This window comes from Typopeltis vanoorti, chromosome 6 (assembly GCF_054136105.1).
Source record: "Typopeltis vanoorti isolate ZY-2024b chromosome 6, IOZ_Tvanoo_1.0, whole genome shotgun sequence".
Classification (NCBI taxonomy): Eukaryota; Metazoa; Arthropoda; class Arachnida; order Uropygi; family Thelyphonidae; genus Typopeltis; species Typopeltis vanoorti.
In genome coordinates, this window is record NC_143554.1 from 132,793,519 (window position 1) to 132,816,609 (window position 23,091).

The 23,091-nt window shown below is 36.6% G+C and overlaps 1 protein-coding gene across 7 annotated transcripts in view; it reads right to left on the minus strand.

Moving 5' to 3' along the window:
- The window catches only part of Rab3-GEF (Rab3 GDP-GTP exchange factor), a 1,186,669-nt gene that overhangs the window by 893,350 nt on the left and 270,228 nt on the right, over positions 1 to 23,091 (minus strand). For all 7 annotated transcript variants that reach the window (XM_090394443.1, XM_090394448.1, XM_090394444.1 and 4 more), the window contains exon 9: positions 2,635 to 2,701. In XM_090394443.1, the coding sequence (XP_090250569.1) occupies positions 2,635 to 2,701 (67 nt within the window). The remainder of the gene's footprint in view (positions 1 to 2,634; positions 2,702 to 23,091) is intronic.

Here is a 23,091-nt window from a genome sequence, read left to right on the forward strand (position 1 = left end):
GTTTTGCTAATCTTACCTATCCCATTCTATTTAAGTGACCATACCACCTGAGATTAGCTCTGCTAACGCATTCCTGGATGCTGACAATGTCAAGTTCTTTCCTAATATCCTCATTTTTAATATGATATTGCCATTGATGCCATCTGTTCATGCCTATAATCTTTCTCAGGACTCTCATATCTGCAGTCTCTAGTCTTTGGTCAAGTGTTTTACTTCTGACCCAGCTCTCAGATCCATATGTTAAAACTGGTTTGAACACTGTCTTGTATACAGCTAATTTAGTGTTCCGACTAATTTCTCTCTTATTCCATATGAATTTATTCAATTGACTTCCCACCATACCACCTTTGCTGATTCTGTTGTCTATTTCTATATTTAATTTACCATCTTCAGTAAAAATCGTGCCTAAATAGCTGAAATGTTTTACTTGTTCCACAGGTTCTCCATTCACAACACAGTTGACATTTTCAATGATTCTGCCTATTTTCATTGTCTTTGTCTTTTTATTGCTGACCTGCATACCATATCTATTACAACAGCTATTCAATTTAGTCAGAGAATCTTGCAGACTTGTAGCAGATTTATTTAGAAGTATAACATCATCCGCATAAAGCAAAAAGCTGACATTAACATCTCCAATTTTGATATCATGTTTAATACCACATTCCTTCATAATGTGATCCATATAGATAATGAATAACAGAGGGGATAATGTACATCCTTGTCTCACACCAGATTTAACATTAAACCATCTTCCTGCACTTCCTTCAATTCTAACTGCTGACTTACAACTCAAATAATGATGTAATGCCCCATTGACACCATATAACTGCAGCATATTGAATAGCTGCTCTCTTGGCACCTTTTCATATGCCTTTTCCAAATCGATAAAACTTAAATACAGATCTTTGTTATATTCCCATGCTTTCTCGACTATTTATCGTAAAGTGAAGATCGAATCCTGACACCCTCTATTTGGCCTGAATCCAGCTTGTTCTTCACCAAGCTTTTCTTCCACAATTCTTCTCAACCGTTTCTCAAGTATAAGCTTTCTCAAATATAAGCTAAAATATCATTGGATATAAATTTTTGATACTAAAAAGACTCACAATCAGAAACCGAGTAATGCAATTTAACATCATTTGTTATTCATAAAAACAAAACAAAAAAAAATCGTTTCTAAAACTAAAATGTGATGATCCATATAATGGTATTTTGCTACAAAAGAAAGCAAAAGGTCATCGTATTTATTTCAATAAATGTTATTTAAAAATATAAATATCTGACATATTTTCAATGCAAATAAACATTTGAAAATCCACGAAAAAAAATGCTTCTATAATGTCAGTAAAGTGAAGAAACATCAAGTTGTCTTGTTCCATTGCACAGATTGGGAGAATAAAATACAGCAAATTTACTATTACTAAATAAATTCATTGCAAAGGCTGATCGGTGGTCTTTTCAGGAATGATTTCTTCTGCAAATATCAAATTCGTTTCAATTTTTGGGAAGAGACAATATAAATCAATTGTGAGGCAAAAAAAAAAGGTCAAATATCTTAGGGCAGTAAAGGAAATTCCAAGTAACACAGTACTCTTAAAGACAGGTGACACAAAGGTTACTCATTAACAGTTAATCGACTAATGGCTCTAAAATAACCATAAAGGGATTAACAGCAGATGAAGTTTTGATCCATGAAAAAAGCTCGGGTGGTCTGGCTATTTCATCCACCTCAGCCAGTTGGGGGGGGGGGGTTAAATAGGATGGGGGTAAGGGCATCTATCTCCTTGCTTCAATCCTATCTTAATAGCAAATAGGTTCAGATTCCATTAGCCAATACCATGCTTTTGCTTTCAGTGGTGCAGATTCCAAGTTCATTCAATACAAAAATCACTCCACTTCGCATCCCACAGGAAGTGATAAGACTGAGGATTTAAATTATTGGCCAATTTATGTCTGGTGCTAGTAAAGTTAGTGATGGCTATCAGTTCTGCACCCAGAGGGGGGGGAGAAGGTCCCTGCCCTCCACCCCTCCTCCTCCAAAGAAAAAAGGAAAAAAACACTAGAAAATTTTCCAAAAATCTTTTCCTAATCAAAATTCTTTTTTTTTTAATTTATTTATGTTGTGTCGTGTCTTCTATCTCTATACTACTTATGAATTAGCAATCATTGTAGATGCTCAGTCATAGGTCGCATGCAATGCGTAGTGTGTATTCTCAAATCGTCTACTCAACCCCCCCCCCCCCCAAGATTGAATCCTGAGTGCACTAATGATGACTATGATCCAAAATTGGGATAATAAGAGTATCATTTTCTATAATGGGCTTATGTTTTAGTAGGCTGCTTACATATGACAAAATAACAAATCCATGGGACAAGGGAGATGCAGATATGATGGTAGTATTAGATTTAGTAAACACCTGTGATATTATTACCACATCACGAGCTGCTCGCTAAAATGGAATGCATGGATTGAAATAACAGTTTAGTGAGGATGTGGAGCAATGTATCCTGTAAATTTCATGTGAAATTTACAGGTTCTCTCTTAACTAATAATACTATTTAGAAGGTCTGCTAAATATTTTAGATTACAAGTAACATCAAAATAATACCGAATGATAAAATTATAATTACCAGTTTGAACTCTCAAAAAGGCAACATTCGTAGGACTAAGTGACCATTCAGCAAAGAATTCAACAGCCTAAAATGATGCAAATGTTATTAGTATTGCTATTATTCAACTAAATGAATCATACTACATCTCAAGGCATTTTAATAGAATGTATGCCTTGATCTATACTCTTGAAAAAGAAAATAAGTTTGGCCAAATCATTATTATTGCATACATATGTTATCTACAATATAAGCATTATTCAGTATAATGCTCCTCACAGTGAAAGGAATTTGAACTTAATAAACTGAGAAGCATTATACTAGATGTTGATAAAAATTGTTTTTGTATTAATATGTAAATGCAGAGTTCTTTCTATGCCAAGAAACATCTATCTTCCAACAATTTCATTTCTGAAAATGTTGAAAAAATGTAATTTTGTTATTTAATTTTTGTGATGCTGAGTAAGAAAAGCTAAATGTCTTATTGAGAAGGAGACAATACATGCTAACAGTGGAACACTGCTAAATTTTGACTTTATTTTGCATATAATAACAAGAATTAAAAATGTCAAGAAATTACATTCTGTTTAATCATTTATCAGAGTGTAAGCAAACAAGGTTTGTGCATGAAGTATTTTCACAACTAGGCTACATGTATATAGAGGCTAAATGACTAACGACATTGATGGGTTTAGTATTCCATAATGCAAAGTACAGATTCTTTTTGGTGTGTATAATGCAATGTCTTATGGGAAGAGCCAAGCATAGCATTACAAGCACCTGAAAAGGTGTGTGCTTTGCATTCAGGTATACTACGGCAATTAAAGTGAACTCATTATCATTTGCCTCTTTATACAAGTATCCTAGTATGAGTCATAAAGATAATTCATGGCATGCAAACTTTGTTTGCTTACACCTGGATAAATGATAAAACAAGAATATAATTTCTTGGCAAAATGAAAAAACTTTCTACAAGATAACCAGAAATTTTCAAAAATGCTTATAATAAATAGAAGAGCTTTTTCTTCCAGAAACTGGTTTCCTCTGCTATAAAACATGGAAACAGCAGTCAGAGAATATGCATACAGTTAACAGGCAAAAATGAATTAATGCCTGTAATAAAGTTATCATACCCAAGCTTTGTAGAGAAACTTTCCCTTTCTCTTTTAAGCAGTAATCCAGATATAAAACCTTAAGTTTCTCAAGTTGATTTCAGCCAAAACTTCCAGGGATGGCCTTTGGTTCTTCCACTCTCACCTTCTTCTCTTTTTATAATCCCCAGTGGATTAATTTAATAAAATTCTCTCACTAACTTAAATGTCTCTATCATATCCTCTCTTTTCCTCCTGTTCACCAAACTCTGGAATCCACATTTCTTCAACCTCACTACATAGCCAATATTCTAGAGTCCTTATATTGTTTTAGTCACTTTTCTCTGACTCTCTCTAACGTTTCCACATCACATTGTAAACTAGGTGACCAAACTGAGCCCAACAGTCCAAGTGTGTTCAGTGCTTTGTACAATTGCACAACTACCTCCTTATCATTATATGCTAGAGTACTTCCTATCATAGCGACACTACAATGTGCAGTCTTTGCAACACTTGCAATATGCCCTCTAAACTTCAGTCTACTGTCAACCATCATCTCAAATCTCATCCACTTCCAGCAGTACAGCACCATCAATATAGTACACAGCCTTATATTTCTTATATTTCTGCACTCCAAAATGCAACACTTTGCGCATATTAAAATTGCAACCCCACTCCTCTGTCCAGTCAAAAGTCACAAACATTCGGCTTTGAAATAATGTTTGATCTTTACTATCCACCATTTCTATGCAAAAGAAGTCTATTCAAATCTTCCTGAAATGAATTAACATCTATAGTTCTACTTACAATTCTCCTCAACTTTGCACCATTAGCAAACAACAGAAGATCTCCAATCAGACCACATGATATAAGACCTGGGTTTGGAAAGCTCTGAAAACTGAGTTGTTTAGTTTAGAAAAAATAACAATATTAGTTAAAAACGGTGTTAGAACTAGACTGTATTGTGGTAGTAATTAGATTCATTTACTTAAATATAGTTAATATAGCTTTCTCCATGGTAAGTTACACAGCATAGTATGATGCAAAGCTGAACAATGTAACCAAGGCATCATTGTTTAAAGAATTCAACCAGAGGGACTTTGTTCAGTGTAATGTCTGCAAGATGTATGCATCATCAAAGGCAAATGGACTTTGAAATGAAAGTGGTGGGAGAGTGTTTCAAAAATGCTATGAAAGTGAGGGTCCAGGTAGTGAGATTGAAGCAATGGATGAAATAAAGAATACACATGTAAGAATGTGTAACAAATAATACAATGAGTGCAACAGTGTAAAAGAAGACAGCATTGAAAGAGAGATTAAAAGTGAAACGCTTGAGAGGGAGACTAAAAGTGATGATTGAAAGAAAAGAAGTATGATGGATGTAAAGAATGAAGAGTTGGCCATAATAGGGAAGATAGTGCGGTTATGTGGAATGACACACAAACCAAAGCATGAGCTAGAGTAAATGCAAAAATGTTTGGTGAGTGATTCAGCTGATAACACAAAGAAAGAAGTGTGAGAAAAAAAAGGAATGCCTGACTATGAGAGAAAGAAAAAATTAAGGAGGGAATGTTGTATGGCCATTCTATAATTTTATTATTATTACGGGTTTCTCCATGGAGTCAGTAGATGCATTGCAGGAGATCCAAACTATCAAACAATATCTATCATACATCTTCAATTCATTTACAGACAAAGAACTCACAACTGAGTCAGGCAATGCATTCCACTCGTTCACCACCCTCCAAGCAAAAAATCTAGTTTCGCACCCTTGTTAATCATACTTTTCCTTAATTTCCAGAAATAACCTCTTGTTCTTCCATCACTATCACACAGCTGAAATATTTCCCCTGCATCAATCTTATAAAAACCTTTTAGTAATTTAAGTGTTTCTATCATAACCTCTTTTCTCCGCCTATCAACCAACCGCTGCAATCCATCAATGTAGGGAGCATTTTTACATCACTCATCAAATTAGTCACTCTCCTCTGAATCCTCTCCACAACCTCCTCATCTCCAAGGAATCCAGGTGACCAGACTTGAGCACAGTAATCCAAATGTGGAAGTATCAATGCCTTATAAAGGGGAATAATAATCTCTTTATCTCTGGATGTTAGTGTGTTTCTTCAATAACCAAGTAATCCTATGTGCAATCTTAGACACCTTAGCAATGTGCCCTCTGAACTTCATCTCCCTATCCACCAACACCCCCAAGTCCCTAGCCTCATCACTTGGAGTACCGTTCCATCAATGTGGTACACAGCTGGTAATCTTTTAATCTCAAAATGCATAACTTTACTTTTCCATATTGAACTGACATCCATTGCCTTTTGCTCATTTTGCCAGCTTATTTAAATCAGCTTGATTTTTTATTACGCTACCCAACTTTGCATCATCAGCAAAACAACTGAATATCTCCCTTCAAGCTATTCCTATATCATTTAGGGTCTCCTGCCTCATCCTGGACTCTGCTCCTCCATACACTACTTTCTGGTATCTCTCTCTCTCCGTGAGCCAATCTCTTATCAAGATCACCAGTTTAGTATCCATTCCCATCTGCTCTAATTTATACAATAGTATTCCATGGGGTATCATGGCTATTATAAAAAGTTAATAAATTTCTAAGGCAGGATTGAACTTTAACAAAACCATGTTGGCCTCCATAGAGTATCATATTCTTATCCACCCATTCTTGAGTTCTGTCCTTAATCAACTTTTCCAATACGTTTACCACCATTCCCAAGATGGTGATGGGTCTGTAATTAACTACCACAGTCTTAGAGCCACCTTTATAACCGATCTCATACAGAGGTAGCGGGAGGGGTTCTCTGAGAAAATCGGATTTTTCATCCTGCAAATCAGCCTTGAGAACACATGCAATTTACAGACAAAAAATAAATAAATAAATAAAAGTGGTGGTGTTGGGCAGTAGATGGCATTGGTGTAGATAATGATGTAGTGGCAGTTTGGTTGGTAATCATGGTGTAGGCAGAGTTGCAGAAGCAGATGCTCTCCCTCAATGAGTCTTTGGACTCCTTGTAGGTGTCACATAATAATAATAATAATTTGTGTTAAAGTGAAAATCTGATCCTGGCCAGATCAGGTCAGGATCAGGTCTGAACCAAGCTTATAGAACAAGCTGAATTCAGACCAAAAAAAAGTTCTCTTCGATATTTTTTCTTAACCTCTTATACATTATTATTATTATTAAGAGAGACTGCCAGGGAGTCAGAGACTCATTGAGGGAGGTCACATACTACACACACACCAGCTATCATACTTATTCTTCAATTCATTCACACTGCTTGCACTCACAATATCCAATGGCAATCCATTCTAATCACGCATCATCCCCTGAGAGAAAAATCTAGCCGTCACCCCTTCTTAGTGGTCTTCATTCTCAGCTTCCAAGGATGCCCACATAAATTGAAAAATTTCATCAATTGAAATCCTGTATTACCCTTTCAGAAGTTAAGTCTCGATCATATCTCTCTCTTTCTCCTGTTTGCTAGTAACTGCAGTCTACAAATTCTCAATCTGTCTTCAGAATCAGTATTCCAGAATCCTGATATCATTTTTAACACTCTCGTTTGTACTCTCTCCAATATATCAGAATTACAATGGAAACCAGGAGACCATACCTGCGCACAACAGTCCACGTGAGGTCTTATCAAGGCCTTGTAAAGAGGCAAAATAACATCCTTATCTTTATATGTGAACATTCATTTCAGCAATGCAATTATCTTTTGAGTTGTATTTGCAATCTTTTCCACATGCCTCTGAACTTCAACTTCCTATCTATTAACACTCCAAGGTCCGCGCGGTTAGCCTAGTGGCTTTGCAATCATATGTCTGGGGAAGGAATGTCCTAGGTTCAATTCCCATCAACAACGTGAGGAACTTAAGGCTCTTCCTCAGCCATAGCCAAGTTAGCCGGTCTTGGGTGTGGACAGCAAGGTTTTTTCAACCAGTTTATCTGGGGTTTTTCATCCCGCAAGCAGGCAAACAGGCCTCGTGAACACACACAGAATACAGCCAGGAATCCGAAGTGAATGACTTTACATTTACTGACATTGAATTGACACCCATTTTCCCATACCCACAATTCGAGCCTATTGAAATCATTCTGCAAGTATTACCCTACCTATCTTTGCAATCATCAGCAAATAGCTCTATGTCGCTTGTTAAATCCTTCCCAATATTTATTAATGTACAGATTGATGCAGACTCATATACCATGTATACCACTTTTTGATATCTGTCAGTTAGCCATCCTCTTATCCATGCTAATATTCTATAACCCAAGCCCATTTTCTGCAATTTATGCAGCAGTCTGCCATGCTGTATTCTGTCAAAAGCCTTAGCAAAATCCAAAAATATCATGGTGTATCCATTCCTCTTGTCTAGTTCAAAGGTAATATATAATGTGAGCAAGTTACTAAAACATGCTAAGACTTCCCTTAGTAAACCCATTGTTCATTGCAAAGTATAGATTCACTGTCAACCCATTTCTGAATGTGAGCCCTAACCAATTTTCCCAAAATCTTCACCACCACTCCTGAGATACTAATTGGTTGATAGTTGGATACATCGGTCTTTGCACCACCCTTGTGCAATGGAATTAACATGCATTCTTTCCATTTCTGTGGAATCTTCCTTGTTCTGAGACTATTAAACAGCCTTGTCAAAGGAATGGCCAGTTCAGCTGAACACTCATTTAGCACATGTGCAGATATCCCGGCAGTCCCTATTGCTGAATTCTTATCCAATTTGTGCAACAGCTCTAAGACCTCATCCTCATGCACCTGCATTTCTTCATCTAGTGAAGAGGTAACATTGAGCTGAATGTTGCGTACATCAAGTTGATAGCTTTTAACAAAACAGGTACTAATTAACTGAAGAACCTCTTCTGTATCTGTAACCCTCATGCCATCTGGATTTAGAAGAGTTATTCTTTCATATTCATTCTTTCTTTTACTTGCAGCATATTGACAGAATTCTTGTGGGTTGTCTTCAGCATGCCAAGCCAGTTTCTTTTCATACTCAGGCTTTGCTTTCTGTACAACAGTTGTGACTATTCTAGCCTGCTGCTTATAATGTTCATGACAGACGTTATCCTTATGCACACGGTATTCCGTCCACATTTTCCTTTTCTTGAATACAGGTATCCTTTGTTAATACGGATTTGATTAATGCAGCAAAATTAATTGTGACAATCCCTTTCTCTATGTGGCAAGAGTTTTAATTAACACGCCTTTAAATTTACCACGCAAAAAAACATGGAAGCCTCGAAGAGTGTTTCCTGGCTGAGAGAAAGAAAGTCATGAGCATGATGATGTCATTCCTCCCATTAAACATTAAGAGTGTGTGCATTACAAGCTTCAATTGTTCTGCTGTATTTAAAAAATATTTAGATAACGCACCTAGTCATCCAAATTCTCCTAATGATCTGTGAGAATGTGAAAGTATTATTTTTCCCACCAAATGCGACATTGCTACAACTCATGGACATGGGCACCATTGCAATTTTCAAAGCCAATTTTCTTAAAAACACATCTCAAAGACAGTAGAAACAACAACGGGATAAAATGCGATTAGGCTTCAAGAATTTTGGAAAAATTTTAACATTAAACATATAATTGAAAACATTCATGAGGAGTGAGAGCAAGTGTCTTCTAGCTGCATGAGAGCTGTTTGGAAAAACCTTTTGCCAGAATGCACTAATGACTTAGGTGGTTTACAAAATCCTGTGAACAACGTGGCTGAAGAAATCATTACAATTGGGGAAGACCTTGATTTTGATGATGTTGATGCAGAAGATGTTAAAGAATTATTGGATTCAAATTCAAAAGATTTCAGTGACAATGATCATCTCGAAATTGAACAACTTGCATATGAAGACAACAAACAAATGGAATTTGAAGATGAGGTTCCAAAGGAGATAACAATCAAAGAACTGGATGGAATATTTCGCAGTTTAGAATCGCTTAAGCAGCAAGTAATGGATATGGATCCAGATGTTAATCGAAGAATGCTTGTTTGCCAAGGTCTAGAGAGTCATTTGGCTTGTTATCGTAGAATATATACTTATAAAAAAAACTAAAACTGTTCAAACCATTCTTGATAACTTTTTTTTGATAAATGACTTTATATATAAATGACTTTATAAATAAATAACTTTTTTTTGATAATGTAGGTACAAGCATTTATTAAACATTTACTTTACATTCATTTTTTATCTTTCCTAAAAGAGTACCATATAAAGTGAATTATTAATATAGTAATCAATAATGGATGAATTGTAATTTTTACCATTGATTATTATATTTGATTAACACGATTTTGATATATGAGGTAACATCGAGGGATTAATTATTTGAGTTAATCGAGGGATACCTGTATGTGCTTACATACCTCATAGGGACATTCCCCTGTAATTCTTGTATTCAGTTTTTATTTCCCTTTTTATAGATGAGTACTATGAGAGCTCTACTCCATCATTTGGAATTTGACCTTCTGACCTGGCTTTCTGAACTATGCAGTGCAGCCATTGCAAAACTTTTGCTGCTCATGTCTGCATATTTCTGGTTGAAGCTGCCACCCCAGATTTCAGGTTTTTGATGTCATTTCTACTTAACATAGATATATATTCCTTGATTGCATTGCTCTTGAATATTTTATATCACTGTTTTGCCACTTCTTGTTTCATTTAGCAGTCTTTCAAAGAATTAATTCAGACATCTAGAATAGATTTATAATCAGTTTTCATGTCATCTTTTACTCCATTTCTAAGTTTTTTTAAATAGCCTCCAGAGCATTTTTCCAACCTTCCTGATATTTATTTTTTCTTACCAGTCTTCTCATGACTTGTTTAGTTGTTTTTATATATTTGCTTTTTTTTTTTTAATTTTTTTCTGCATTATTGCAGAGTCTGCACAGTTAGCCTAGTGGTTGTGCACTTCACAACCATATGCCTGGGGAAGGAGTGTCCTAGGTTCGTTTCCCGTCGACGATGTGAGGAGCTGAAGGATCTTCCTCAGCCACAGTCAAGTTAGCCGGCCTTGGACAGTAAGGTTTTTTCCCCAGTTTATCCTGGGGTTTTTCATACCGCAAATAGGCCTTGATAACTCAACACTACAGGACATAGGATACACCGGGGTGTAGGGCTGACCACCTTATCCTGTGAACGGTTTGAGGTCTGATGATTAATAAACCCTCGACACCGCAAAGTAAAAGAGGGTATAAAGAAGATGAGATGAGATTGTAGAGCACATGCTAACTGACTGATTTGCTAGGAACTTTCTTTCAATACAGATGATCGTCCCTGTAACTTCTTGAATGCACAACCAAGGTTTTTTTTTTTTTTTTTTTTTTTTTTGCAGATGCATTTGTCATGCCACTCTTGCTGAATCAGTCAGTGTTTTCTTCAGATTCCACCACTCTGTCTACAAGGTTATCTTTAAACTCTTCCATTTCTTCTTGAATAATATTCATATATTTGAATCTACAGTTCACCTCTGAAAGCTGCTCGATTTTGATTTTTTTAACTTTCATACATACTTTTCTTTCTAGTATGATATTTAATTTCATCCTACTCAAAACTAAATGGTGATGATTCCCTATTTCAAATTATTTATATAAACAAATCCTGAACCAGTGTGAAGATATCACTATCATCATTAACATAGTGAATGAGTCTTTTCTTAGTTTTTGTTGTTATCACCTTCGGAATACACTTAGACATTGCTAGTTGTCTCTCTTTCTCTCGATTGGTGCTGAAGCAACATGTCTCCTTTCCATTCTGTAACTCACATTTGTCTCATGTCAGTTCTTCAATAAACATCACTGGCTTTGTAGTTCCATATATATCCCTTCTTCTTCACAGAAGTTTACATATGATTGGCTACAACCAAGTTAAATATAAGATGTAGTATGGACAGTCAAGGAGAAAGGCATTAAAGATTTAGCTTAATTTTTCAGCTAGTTTAAAGGAGAAACTAGTAATCAGTAACACAGAGAGGGTTTTGATTTATAAATTTTGGGTTAAATGTTTATATGTGGGGGTAGACATTAAAGGTTTGAGTTTTCTTAGTTAATTTAGACTGCCAGTAAGTGACATTTTCAAATAATATTTTTAATGTTTTCTTCTGGGAATTAGTAGAGTCATAATCTAGAAGTTTGTAAATGGTGCATTCTCTGAGCAACATTCATTTTTATGATTCACTATAGTGAAGACCACAGTAACAGTGTCCCTATCAGCTCCAGGAATTATTACATTTTAGCCTTTGCATAATTTATAGAGCACACAGAGTTGACTATTAAGCAATTTCTTTTTAGTGGAGAAACTTGTGTAGGGATGTTAACCACATTGTGTGCCCAGATACTGCCAATGTGGCAGTATCTGGAGGCAGGTTGTGGACTTTGTGTTCTATCTGCAACATAAGGTCTAATGTCCAAACATAAGGTACAACTACCAAGGCTAAGGACACTGATGACTGTTTTGTTGAATCTTTTTGAGAAAAAGTTGACAACTTGAAGAGGATCCTATCTGGTGATTTGTGCATTACTGTGGGTAAGGGAATGTAAGATGAGATCCCTTATGCAAGAGTCCATTCTTTCACAGTTACAAATATATCAGCATTTATTATAATAAAATTATGGAGACAACTACCATGTTAGAGTAATAACTCCAATTTAATATCAACCAAGATTATCCATTATCAAGGTCATCATCTAAAGTTTTAAAAAAAAAAAATATATATATATATATAACGTACGTACACATACACACATACAGCGAAAGATATATAATGTATGCACACACACAATGAAACAAGCTAAAGTATTGATAAAGTATCCCCCATTTGATCCACTGTCAACACTATTGGACCTCTGGTGTGAAGAAAAAAATCCCATTCCATTAAAGCTACAGCCTATTACCTATTTGGCTACAGATCACTAAGACATAATTAAAACAAAATTGGTATTAGTGGTGGTCAGTAAATGAAATAAGAGGAATTCTGAAGTAAATATTTTGGAGAACGTGAAACAGAAGTTATGCGGCCTGAATGTGTGATATTCATATTCCTATGATTTTTAAGCCACCATTATGCCTCTGATTATTGAGTCTTCATACATGGTGGCATAATGGTGGCTTCAAAATCACAGCAATAAATAAAAATCACTTTCATTAAGTGACAAAATCGAGTTTCCCAGGAGCAAAAATTCACGATATTACCACACCATCTGTATGCAAAAAGGTAAGTCGAAGGAAATTATTGTCTTGGTTGGTACCAAAGATTTGAGAGTCATGAAGTATTCTATGAGGGAGGATGTAAAGGAGTTGGTAGAAGAGGCAAAACTGAAGAGCGAGAAGGTGAAGAATGTAATTCTCCTACCACACTATGATAGAAGTGAACTGAGGAGAAGGGCATTGATAGCCAATGAGTCTAAACATAGATTGTGCAAAAGGAATGATGTAGAATTTGTGAATCTGTGGTCTCTGTTTGATGGAAAGAAGGATTTGTACAATGGAATGGACTGCATCTGAATGGTTTGGTGTGTGTGTGTTAGGTGTCGGGAGAGAGACTTGTGCACTGAGAATGCTGATGTGCAAATTCAGAGAAACTTAAGTAATTAGAGTGGAAGCATGCGAGTTTGTTGAAGACAACCATGGAGCAAGTGACTGTGGGAATGACTAAGTGAGGAATTTAGTCTCTCAAGCAAAAATATTGAATAGGGTAGTCAATTCAGAAAGTAAAGGTAGGTGGGGGAATAAAGGGATGTTGCCATTTCTATATACTAATGCCAGAAGTATCAGGAGCAAGAGGGAGGAATTTTTCATACTGGTTAATGCAAACTTGCCAAAGATTATAGGCATTAGTAAGACTTGGTTAACAGCAGATAATGTAGTTACAGAGATTGAATGTGAAGGGTTTAGTATTTTCAGGGAAGAGAGAGAAGATAGAATTGGAGGAGGATATTGCTGATGATAGCAGATGAATTTCAACAAAAAAAGAATAGGATTCAGGAAGGAGGGTGGCTGTTCATTTGAAGCAATCTGGTGTGAGATTAAGACCAGTAAGACAAAATATACAGTTGGTTGTTGCTATAGGCCAGGGAGTTCCACAGAGGCCACAGATGATCTGTAAGACATGCATTGCAAATTAGTACAATGAGTACAGGTCGAGTGATTATTATGGGGGACTTCAACTATGGAGATATAGACTTGGAAGGAAGAAAGATCGCATGGCAGAAAGGAAATGGAATTTATACACCTGCTGAGAGATAATTACTTAAGGGAGCATGTAATGGAGGGGACTAGGGTTGGAAGAGCCAAATAAACATTGCCTCCAACTGACGAAAGTGACCGTGTGGTCTTGACTTAGGAGATTGTATGCTATCAAGAATTTGTGGAACTACAAGGCATGTGATTATGACATGCTCAGGAAGAAGCTTAAATCTGTACCATGGCATAAAACACTGCAGGATAAGGATGTTAGTAGTGCATGGGATATAGTTAAGGATTATCTAGAGGAAGCAGTATTAAATGGTATGCCTAGGGAAAGGAGAGTTGATCGGGTAGGAGTTAGATGGATGGGTAATATCATTAAGCACAAGCTGCAGAATCAGAAAACGCTGTGGAGGGTACAAAAAGGAAGGCAAAATCAGATTATGAGAATTTGAGAATCAGAATTTAGCTAAGCAGTCCAACGGAAATCCCAAAGAGTTCTTTCATTATGTGGTAAGTAAGAGGAAGAATGACTATGGAAGATTAACCTTAATGAGTGATGATGGCTACAAGGAGACTGAAACAGATAAAATAGTTGAGTTACTGAGTGACCAATTTGCAAGCATAATGTATTTTTCGGACGATAAGAAGCACCCCCCAAATTTATGAGACAATTTTTAGAAAAAAAAATTATTATTATAAAAATATTTACAAACCTTAAATTTCATTTATTATTACCATAACTTCTACCAGCATCCAGTTCATCTTCACTCATCTTGGCACTACTATCTCTCGTCTCGTTTCTGTCACTTTTCGTATTATTGTCTGAACTATTGTTATCACTCTCTTCAAAAACTAAGTATCATCGCGTCATTTATGCCACATTTTTTAAAAGACTTAATAGTTGTCTTGTCAGTTCAAAGCAGCATATGCTCACTCACTAACTATTAGTGATGCCGGTAAAGTTTTCGTATGTAAATCGGGGACTCCCACATATGCAGCAACATACGTGTTTGGCTTGCATCGAAAACATGGGAATCCATGACTTCGAACCATAAGACACACCTCTATTCAAAGTCGATTTCTCTATGTAGAAATGTGCATCTTATTGTCTGAAAAATACGGTATATCTTCCTAGTGAGGTTATTGCTTTAACCTATGTGACAGACACTAATGTGGGAACAGAGGTGGATGAATTGGAGGTTCTTAGGATATTACAGAATCTCAATGTAAATACAGCTGTGAGATTAGATGGGATATTGGCTAGGATTTTGCGATACAAGGGAACGTGCAATGCCTTTGACTAAGCTGCTTAATTTAATTCTCAGATGCTGGTAGAGTTCCAAGGTAGTGAAAAGAAAGCAAATTATTCCTTTGCATAAGGGAGGTTCAAAGACTACAGTAGCAAATTATAGACCAATCAGTATCATAGACATGGTGGTAAAAGTAGTAGAAAAATTGGTAAACAAGAGAATTCAAGAATGGGTAGATAAAAATATGATACTGTATGAGGGTCAACATGGCTTTCTGAAGGATCGTTTCTTAGTAATTTACTAACTTTTTATAACAGATTATCAGCTGAATTGGATAAAGGAAATGGTACATGATTTTGTTCAATATTGCAAAGGCATTTGACAGAATATCACATGGAACATTGTTACGCAAATTAGAACAAATGGGAATGGATATGACACTAGTTAAGTGAATAAGATGGTGACTGCTGGGCAGATGGTTCAGTGCTGGGACCATTGCTGTTTAATTTGTACATAAATGATATAGAAAATAACCTGAAAGGAAATATTCAATTGTTTTCTGATGATGCAAAAATAAGCAGAGTAATAGTTAATGAAGGCGATGTAGAGAACTTGCAGGACGATTTAAACAGGCTATCTGTATTGACAATAGTTAATGGGTGGCAGTTTAATGTTGAGAAAAGGTTGGTCAATTGGTATAGCCTCTGCTAGTAATTTCTCACGCAAAAAAAAGTTAAGCAAGTTTGAACGCGGTTAGTAGTTGAAAGGGGTTCAATCGTTCGATGCTGTTGGCACACTCTCCCTTGATGAGTCTTTGGACTCCCTGGAGGTGTCACATAATAATAATAATAGATTGTAAGCCATGTATCACATTCATAGCATAGGAAATAGATGAATCTAGAGATTTAGGTGTGGTGGTAGACAGAGAGTGAAAGTTTAGAGGACATATTGCAAAGTTTGCTAAGGTAGCCCATAAGATTACTTGGCTAGTGAAGAACACATTAACAAGTAGAGATCAGGAAGTTATAATTCCTCTTTATAAGGCCTTGATATACCCACATCTGGATTGGGTGTATCAATACTTGAGAACTACAAGGTTTGCAAAATGAAAAGGAGGAATGGAGTGTACTGTCATCAGCAAAACTATGGACAGGATTGTAAGTCTGTGAGAGCAGGTCATTTATATACGAGAGGAAGAGGAAGAGAGTAGTTGAAAGAACAGAATCCTGAGATACTCTCTGCATTGGTGGGGAAATCTGAGGAGAAGAAACCATTCACTATGACAAATAGTGAACGACCAGTGATAAAGTTGGTGATTCAGGTGCAGTGTGGAAGGTAGACCCCCTAAAGTTTGCCAATTTGCTAAGTAGGACCCTGTGCCAAACCTAATCAAATGCCTCTGAAATGTCAAGGGAAACCATGTGAGTTTCTCCAAATTTTTCCATGGCTTGGGTCCAGAGATAAGGTGAAAGCACAATGATCAGCTATAGATCACGAGTGGCAGAACTAAATAGTTGGTAGGCCTCTAAGTAATTCAAATGACCTCCATAATTTTAGAACAGAAGCGAGAACAATTGGACAGTAGTTTGTTGGTTGATTGATTTTTATCACCTTTCGTTGGGATGGGATGGATGTGGTCTGTTAACATGGTGTATGATAGATGCCAGTTGAATAGGATAGATTGAAGAGATAATACAGGATAGGTATTAGTTCAGGGGCACAAATTTGTAGCACAATAGGTGGGATACTGTAAGGACCAGATATCTTGTTTGTGTTCATGTTAATAAGGTTTTCTTCAAATTTCTTTTTGGTGGAAGACTATGGATAACATGGAGAGAGCAGTTCTTGGTGGAGTGAAGGAAACTTTGCCCAGTTCATCAATTCAGAAATTGTCAGTAAGTCGGTGTTGTCCTTAGGTGAGGTAACTACAGTACCACCCAGCTGCCAATGGCCTCGGCAAAAAAAAGGGACCAGTAGGAGCAACTACCATGTCAGGAGGCACATTTGCAGTGTTTGGCCCTTCCAAAGCCTGATTTGGTGATGATATGATTCTTTTATAGTTGTTGTTGTGAGCTGCAATATAGGCAGCTGAAGTTTTGGTCTTGAACCGTTCATGGTATGCAGAGGTTCCTCCTTTTACTGCATTGACACACTTTTTTGAGAAACAAGGCTTGGATGATGGCTGAAAATTTGGAGTAGAATGCGGAATGAGAGTCTTCATTCCTGTGAGGATGATTCCTGTTACTCAGCATGAGCAGGTATTTGGATTAGAAGAACTGAAGCAGTAGTCAGACCATGTGAAGCTGGAATAGAAGTCACAGTGGTCATCTCGTTAGGTGGCCTTGTAGTATTAAAGGACACAAGACTGAGAACTTATGGGTGAACGTTGTTCCATGGCAAAAAGACTTTTGTATGAGGTTGTGAGCTGCATTACAAAGAGAACTGACATCCACAGTATACTTGAAATGGGAGCTTGTTAGGAAGAGGTCAAGTATATTCGCAAATTGGAAGGGGTTTGTCAGGTAATCTGGTAGGAAGACTGATGATCTGTGATAGGTCATTGATAATGGCAAACATCTCAGCATCTTTGTAATTAAAATGAAAAGCCAAACGGCTAGTTTTCTGGCAACTTAATAGAAATTAAGTGGATAAAAATCCTATGTTGTTATATAGCCAGTAAGTGAAACTCAAGATCGAGAACTATATTCTATATGAGTTTCAATGCCGAAAAACTATCGGCGAAGGCAATTCGAAGCAAAGGCGGAGCAAGATCCCTCACTATTCTTGATATTCTCTCATAATGTAAAACACAGCTCCTAGGAGATGTAATACTGTCATTACATTATGAGGAGAGGTCACTACCCAGACCGGTTTCAACCTTTTTTGAGGTCTCATCAGTGAGTAGGTAGACCTGGAAGATATCAAAGATTAGTGAAAAGAACTTACATACTTCACTATACGAAAGCCATAAAGGTGTGCTTATATTTTGTAATTAAAATGAAAAGCCAAACGGCTAGTTTTCTGGCAATTTAATAGAAATTAAGCGGATAAAAATCCTATGTTGTTATATAGCCAGTAAGTGAAACTCAAGATCAAGAACTACGATCTATATGCGTTTCAATGCCGAAAAACTATCGAGAACTACGATCTATATGAGTTTCAATGCCGAAAAACTATCGGCGAAGGCAATTCAAGGCAAAGGCAATTCTCTCATAATGTAAAACACAGCTCCTAGGAGCTGTGTTTTACATTATGAGAGAATATCAAGAAGAATAGTGAGGGATCTTGCTCCACCTTTGCTTCGAATTGCCTTCGCCGATAGTTTTTCGGCATTGAAACTCATATAGATCGTAGTTCTCGATCTTGAGTTTCACTTACTGGCTATATAACAACATAGGATTTTTATCTGCTTAATTTCTATTAAGTTGCCAGAAAACTAGCCGTTTGGCTTTTCATTTTAATTACAAAATATAAGCACACCTTTATGGCTTTCGTATAGTGAAGGTATGTAAGTTCTTTTCACTAATCTTTGATATCTTCCAGGTCTACCTACTCACTGATGAGACCTCAAAAAAGGTTGAAACCGGTCTGGGTAGTGACCTCTCTTCATAATGTAATACAGTATTACATCTCCTAGGAGCTGTGTTTTACATTATGAGAGAATATCAAGAATAGTGAGGGATCTTGCTCCACCTTTGCTTCAAATTGCCTTCGCCAATAGTTTTTCGGCATTGAAACTCATATAGATCGTAGTTCTTGATCTTGAGTTTCACTTACTGGCTATATAACAACATCGGATTTTTATCTGCTTAATCTCAGCATCTCTGTCAGCTTGCTCAGTGAAACTAGAGAAGGGAAGGGAATATCAGTTGGGGACGTTCAAGTCCCCAAGAAGGATGACTTCACTAATATGGTAATTTGACTGTAGGAAGTTAAGCTTTAGAGAGAGAGAGAGAGAGAGAGAGAGAGAGAGAGAGAAAAATAACTGAAGAGGTCAGAGCTGTTAACAGAATTTGGAGAGTGACAGAGAGCATATGAAAAGGGCAAGTTGGTTTGGTAGGGAAATTTTGAGCAAAAGCAGATCAAACAGGGGATTCGAGGCTTTGTGATCTCTGGCATGGTATGTCAGTTCTGATGAATGCACAAGTGCCACCATGTGCAGAAAGAACTGTGTAATGTTTAGTTTGAGCAGATGAGGTGGACAGTGGTTGTCGAGTTTTCCAGTTGGGATTCTGATAGGAATAGTAATTCTGGTTTAGATGACTGTAGCTGGTGGTGCACATTGTTTAAATAATTGCTGTTTAGGCTATGGATGTTGGTGAAGTGGGTGTGGAAACTTTTTTCTCCAGTCTATATGTGTTGTCAACAGTTCCCACTGTAGCCAATGGATTTGGTCTCCCTCCAGTCATGAACTGACAAGGTATATGTTTGCAGAATTTGATGTTAGTTGATCAGGAAGCATCTATATTCATTACTAACTGAATTGGTCCCATTAACCCAAACGCTTGCCTGCGGAATCATTTTACTGCCATACCCTCAAATGGGAAAAGGAATGGGTCCCCCTACAGTATGATAGGTATGTCTTCATATTTTAAATTTAGGGACACAAAAACACACGTGTTGAAAAGATTATTTTATTAATTACTAATAAAATAAAACTTGACATTTCAACCTGTATCGAGGTCATCATCAAAAGAATACAAGTGTATAAGGAACCAAGCTACATGCTCATGCCGAGTATACTGGTAAACTAAATCTACGTAGTTAATTAATCCTTTTCCTTAGCCTGACCTCTAGTGATTAAAAAAAAAAAAAAATGATCTCTAGTGATAAAAAATAACTAATAATAAAAAAATAGAAAATAATAATAATAATAAAATTAATAAAAATAATAAAATAACGAAAGGAATGCCATAACGAAAGGAACAGCCAATCACAAACCGACATCATAAAGAGCAGCCAATCGCCAACAAATGAAGTTAGGAGCAACCAACCACCATTGGACCACTGCCTGGTTATCAACCAATCAAACCACAATCTCACCCAAGGTGAACTCTCGCTGCTAAAGAAAGGTTTGAACTACGCCATTGCTCCAAGGTCAGTGAACAAACTTGATATCGTGTATCATATCGAGAGAGGTTTAAGATCCCTCCCCACCATTTTGGCTGATAAAATACAAATGGAAACATCGTGTATACTAAATTCAAACAAAAAACTAAGCACCAACTTAAACAAAACCGAAAATCTAGCCCTTAAATCCTTAAAAAATAACCAAGACATTATAATCACAAAAGCAGATAAAGGCAATGCCACCGTCCTTTTAGACCGTACAACGTCTATTAAAAAAATGAACCATTTGATATCGGACCACAAAACGTAACAAAAAGAAAACAACTGAATTAATCAAATCCATCCACACATGGCCCGAAGAAACAAAAAAAAAAAATTAATACCTCATTATGCCCATGCGTGCCCAGAATTTATTGCCTGCCAAAAATACACAAACCAGGCACACCTCTATGTCTGATTTTTGAAGGAATTGACAGCCCAAACTATCACTTAGCCAAAAAAATTAGCGGCCACACTCAAGGAATTGGTAGGTCAGTCCCCCTTCCTACATAAAAATACACAACATTTCATTAATAAAATTAAAAACATTACACTCAGCGACCAAGATTTATTAGTCAGCTTTGACATAACTTCCCTTTTCACCAATGTCCCAATCAATGACACTATCTTGCTCCTACAGAACATATTTCCACACGACATCACGGCCCTTTTTGCCTATATACTCCACTCCGGATATTTCGTGTGGCAAAACAATTTTTACCTTCCAAAAGAAGGTACAGCCATGGGCTCACCACTTTCTCCCCCAACAGCTAACTTTTATATGGAAGACTTTGAGCAACGTGCTCTAGAGACAGCATGTCTAAAGCCCAAAATTTGGCTCAAATACGTCGACGATATTTTCGCCATTTGGCCCCTACGGCCGCGAAGCTCTAAATACATTCCTTAGCCACCTAAACAAACAACACAAACGTATTCAATTCGCCATTGAAATGGAAAAAAACAACTCTCTTCCTTTCCTAGACACACTTATCACACGTCTTCCCTCTGTCTGTCTCTCCTTCTCAGTTTACCACAAACCTACACACACAGGCCAATACATACACAAAAATTCTTACCACCACCCAACACAAAAACTAGGTGCCATGAGCACCCTTAAACACAGAGCTCTAACTATTTGTTCTAATGAACAGGTTCTAAACCAGGAATACAAAAGCATCAACCAAACATTTATAAAAAATGGATACAGTAAAAAGACTATTCACAAGATCCTCCATAAAGATACTAGTAAGAATAAAAAAGATTTCAGGAATGCTATTGCCATTCCTTATGTTAGAGGGCATTTCTGAAAAAATAGACAGAACACTACGCAAATACAACATTAAAACCACCTTTAAACCCCCAAATAAGTTAAGACACCTACTCAGTTCTTCTAAGGATCCTCTTCCACACCTAGCTCACCCAGGGGTATACAAAATACAATGCACATGTAACATACCATATATAGGGGAAATAGGGCGAACTATCCCAATCAGACAAGACAAACAACACATTAAATACCTCCATTTTGGAAAAACTGGCCTTTCTGACCACACACACTCCAAACATACAACAGAATTGATTGGAAAAATACCAAGTCCCTACACCGCACCAAAACATGGTTTGAGAGAAAATTTAGTCATGTGAAATGCTCAAACACAATCCAAATCTCAACAAAAATGATGGCCTAACCATTTCAAGAATGTGGAGGACCCATCTGCAACCTGTATAACAACCTAAACTAGCCATAGAAAAATCCCACTACAAGAAGACAACATGGTGAAGTGTTTGTAACATTCAACAGCAACTGAAAGAAATCATATTATAACAATTAGAACTGTACAAATCCAGAAGAATATTAATACATGAGGACTTTAGCAGTTTATTGTAGTTATATTTATTTATTTTTTTATTTTTTTTTTTATTAATTTTATTATTATTATTTTTTTATTATTTTTTTTTTTTTATCACTAGAGGCCATTTTTTTTTTTAATCACTAGAGGTCAGGCTAAGGAAAAGGATTAATTAACTATGTAGATTTAGTTTACCGGTATACTCGCCATGAGCATGTAGCTTGGTTCCTTATACACTTGTATTCTTCTGATGATGACATCGATACAGGGGTTGAAACGTCAAGTTTTATTTTATTAGTAATTAATAAAATAATCTTTTCAACACGTGTGTTTTGTGTCCCTAAATTTATAAATACGAATGCTGATCACCATGTAACCTTAAAAGAAAGAATGATAGGTATGTCATTGAGGGTATCACTCTCAATGTATGCGGTAAGGTTGCTGCTATAGGCTGGGAGCGGGACATAAGAAAGTCAAGTAATTATTATGGGGAACTTCAACTATAAGAACATAGGAAGGAGAAATGGTCACAGGAAGGGAAGAAATGGAATTTATGCTGCCACTAAGAGATAATTACCTCAGACAACATGTAATGGAGGGAATATGATGTTTTAGAGTGCTAGATCTGGTTATAACTTCAGAGAATACAGTAATGGCACATTAACTCTGTTTGGAGGGGGGGGGGGATGAGCAATCATGTGGTCTTGACCTGAGAGATTAATAGATATGAAGAATTTCTTGTTAAGAAGGAGTATATGTGGAGTTAAGAAGTAGATTATTATGACAAACTGAGGAGTCAGATTAGAGAATTGATGGCATAAAAATTTGGGGAGAGATATTAGCAGTTCAAAGAAGATGGCCAATGGGGAAGGGGGGAACAATATCAGAATGTATACCCCAAATCAGAAGGATAAATCACGTTAGAACTAGATAAAGGAATAGCA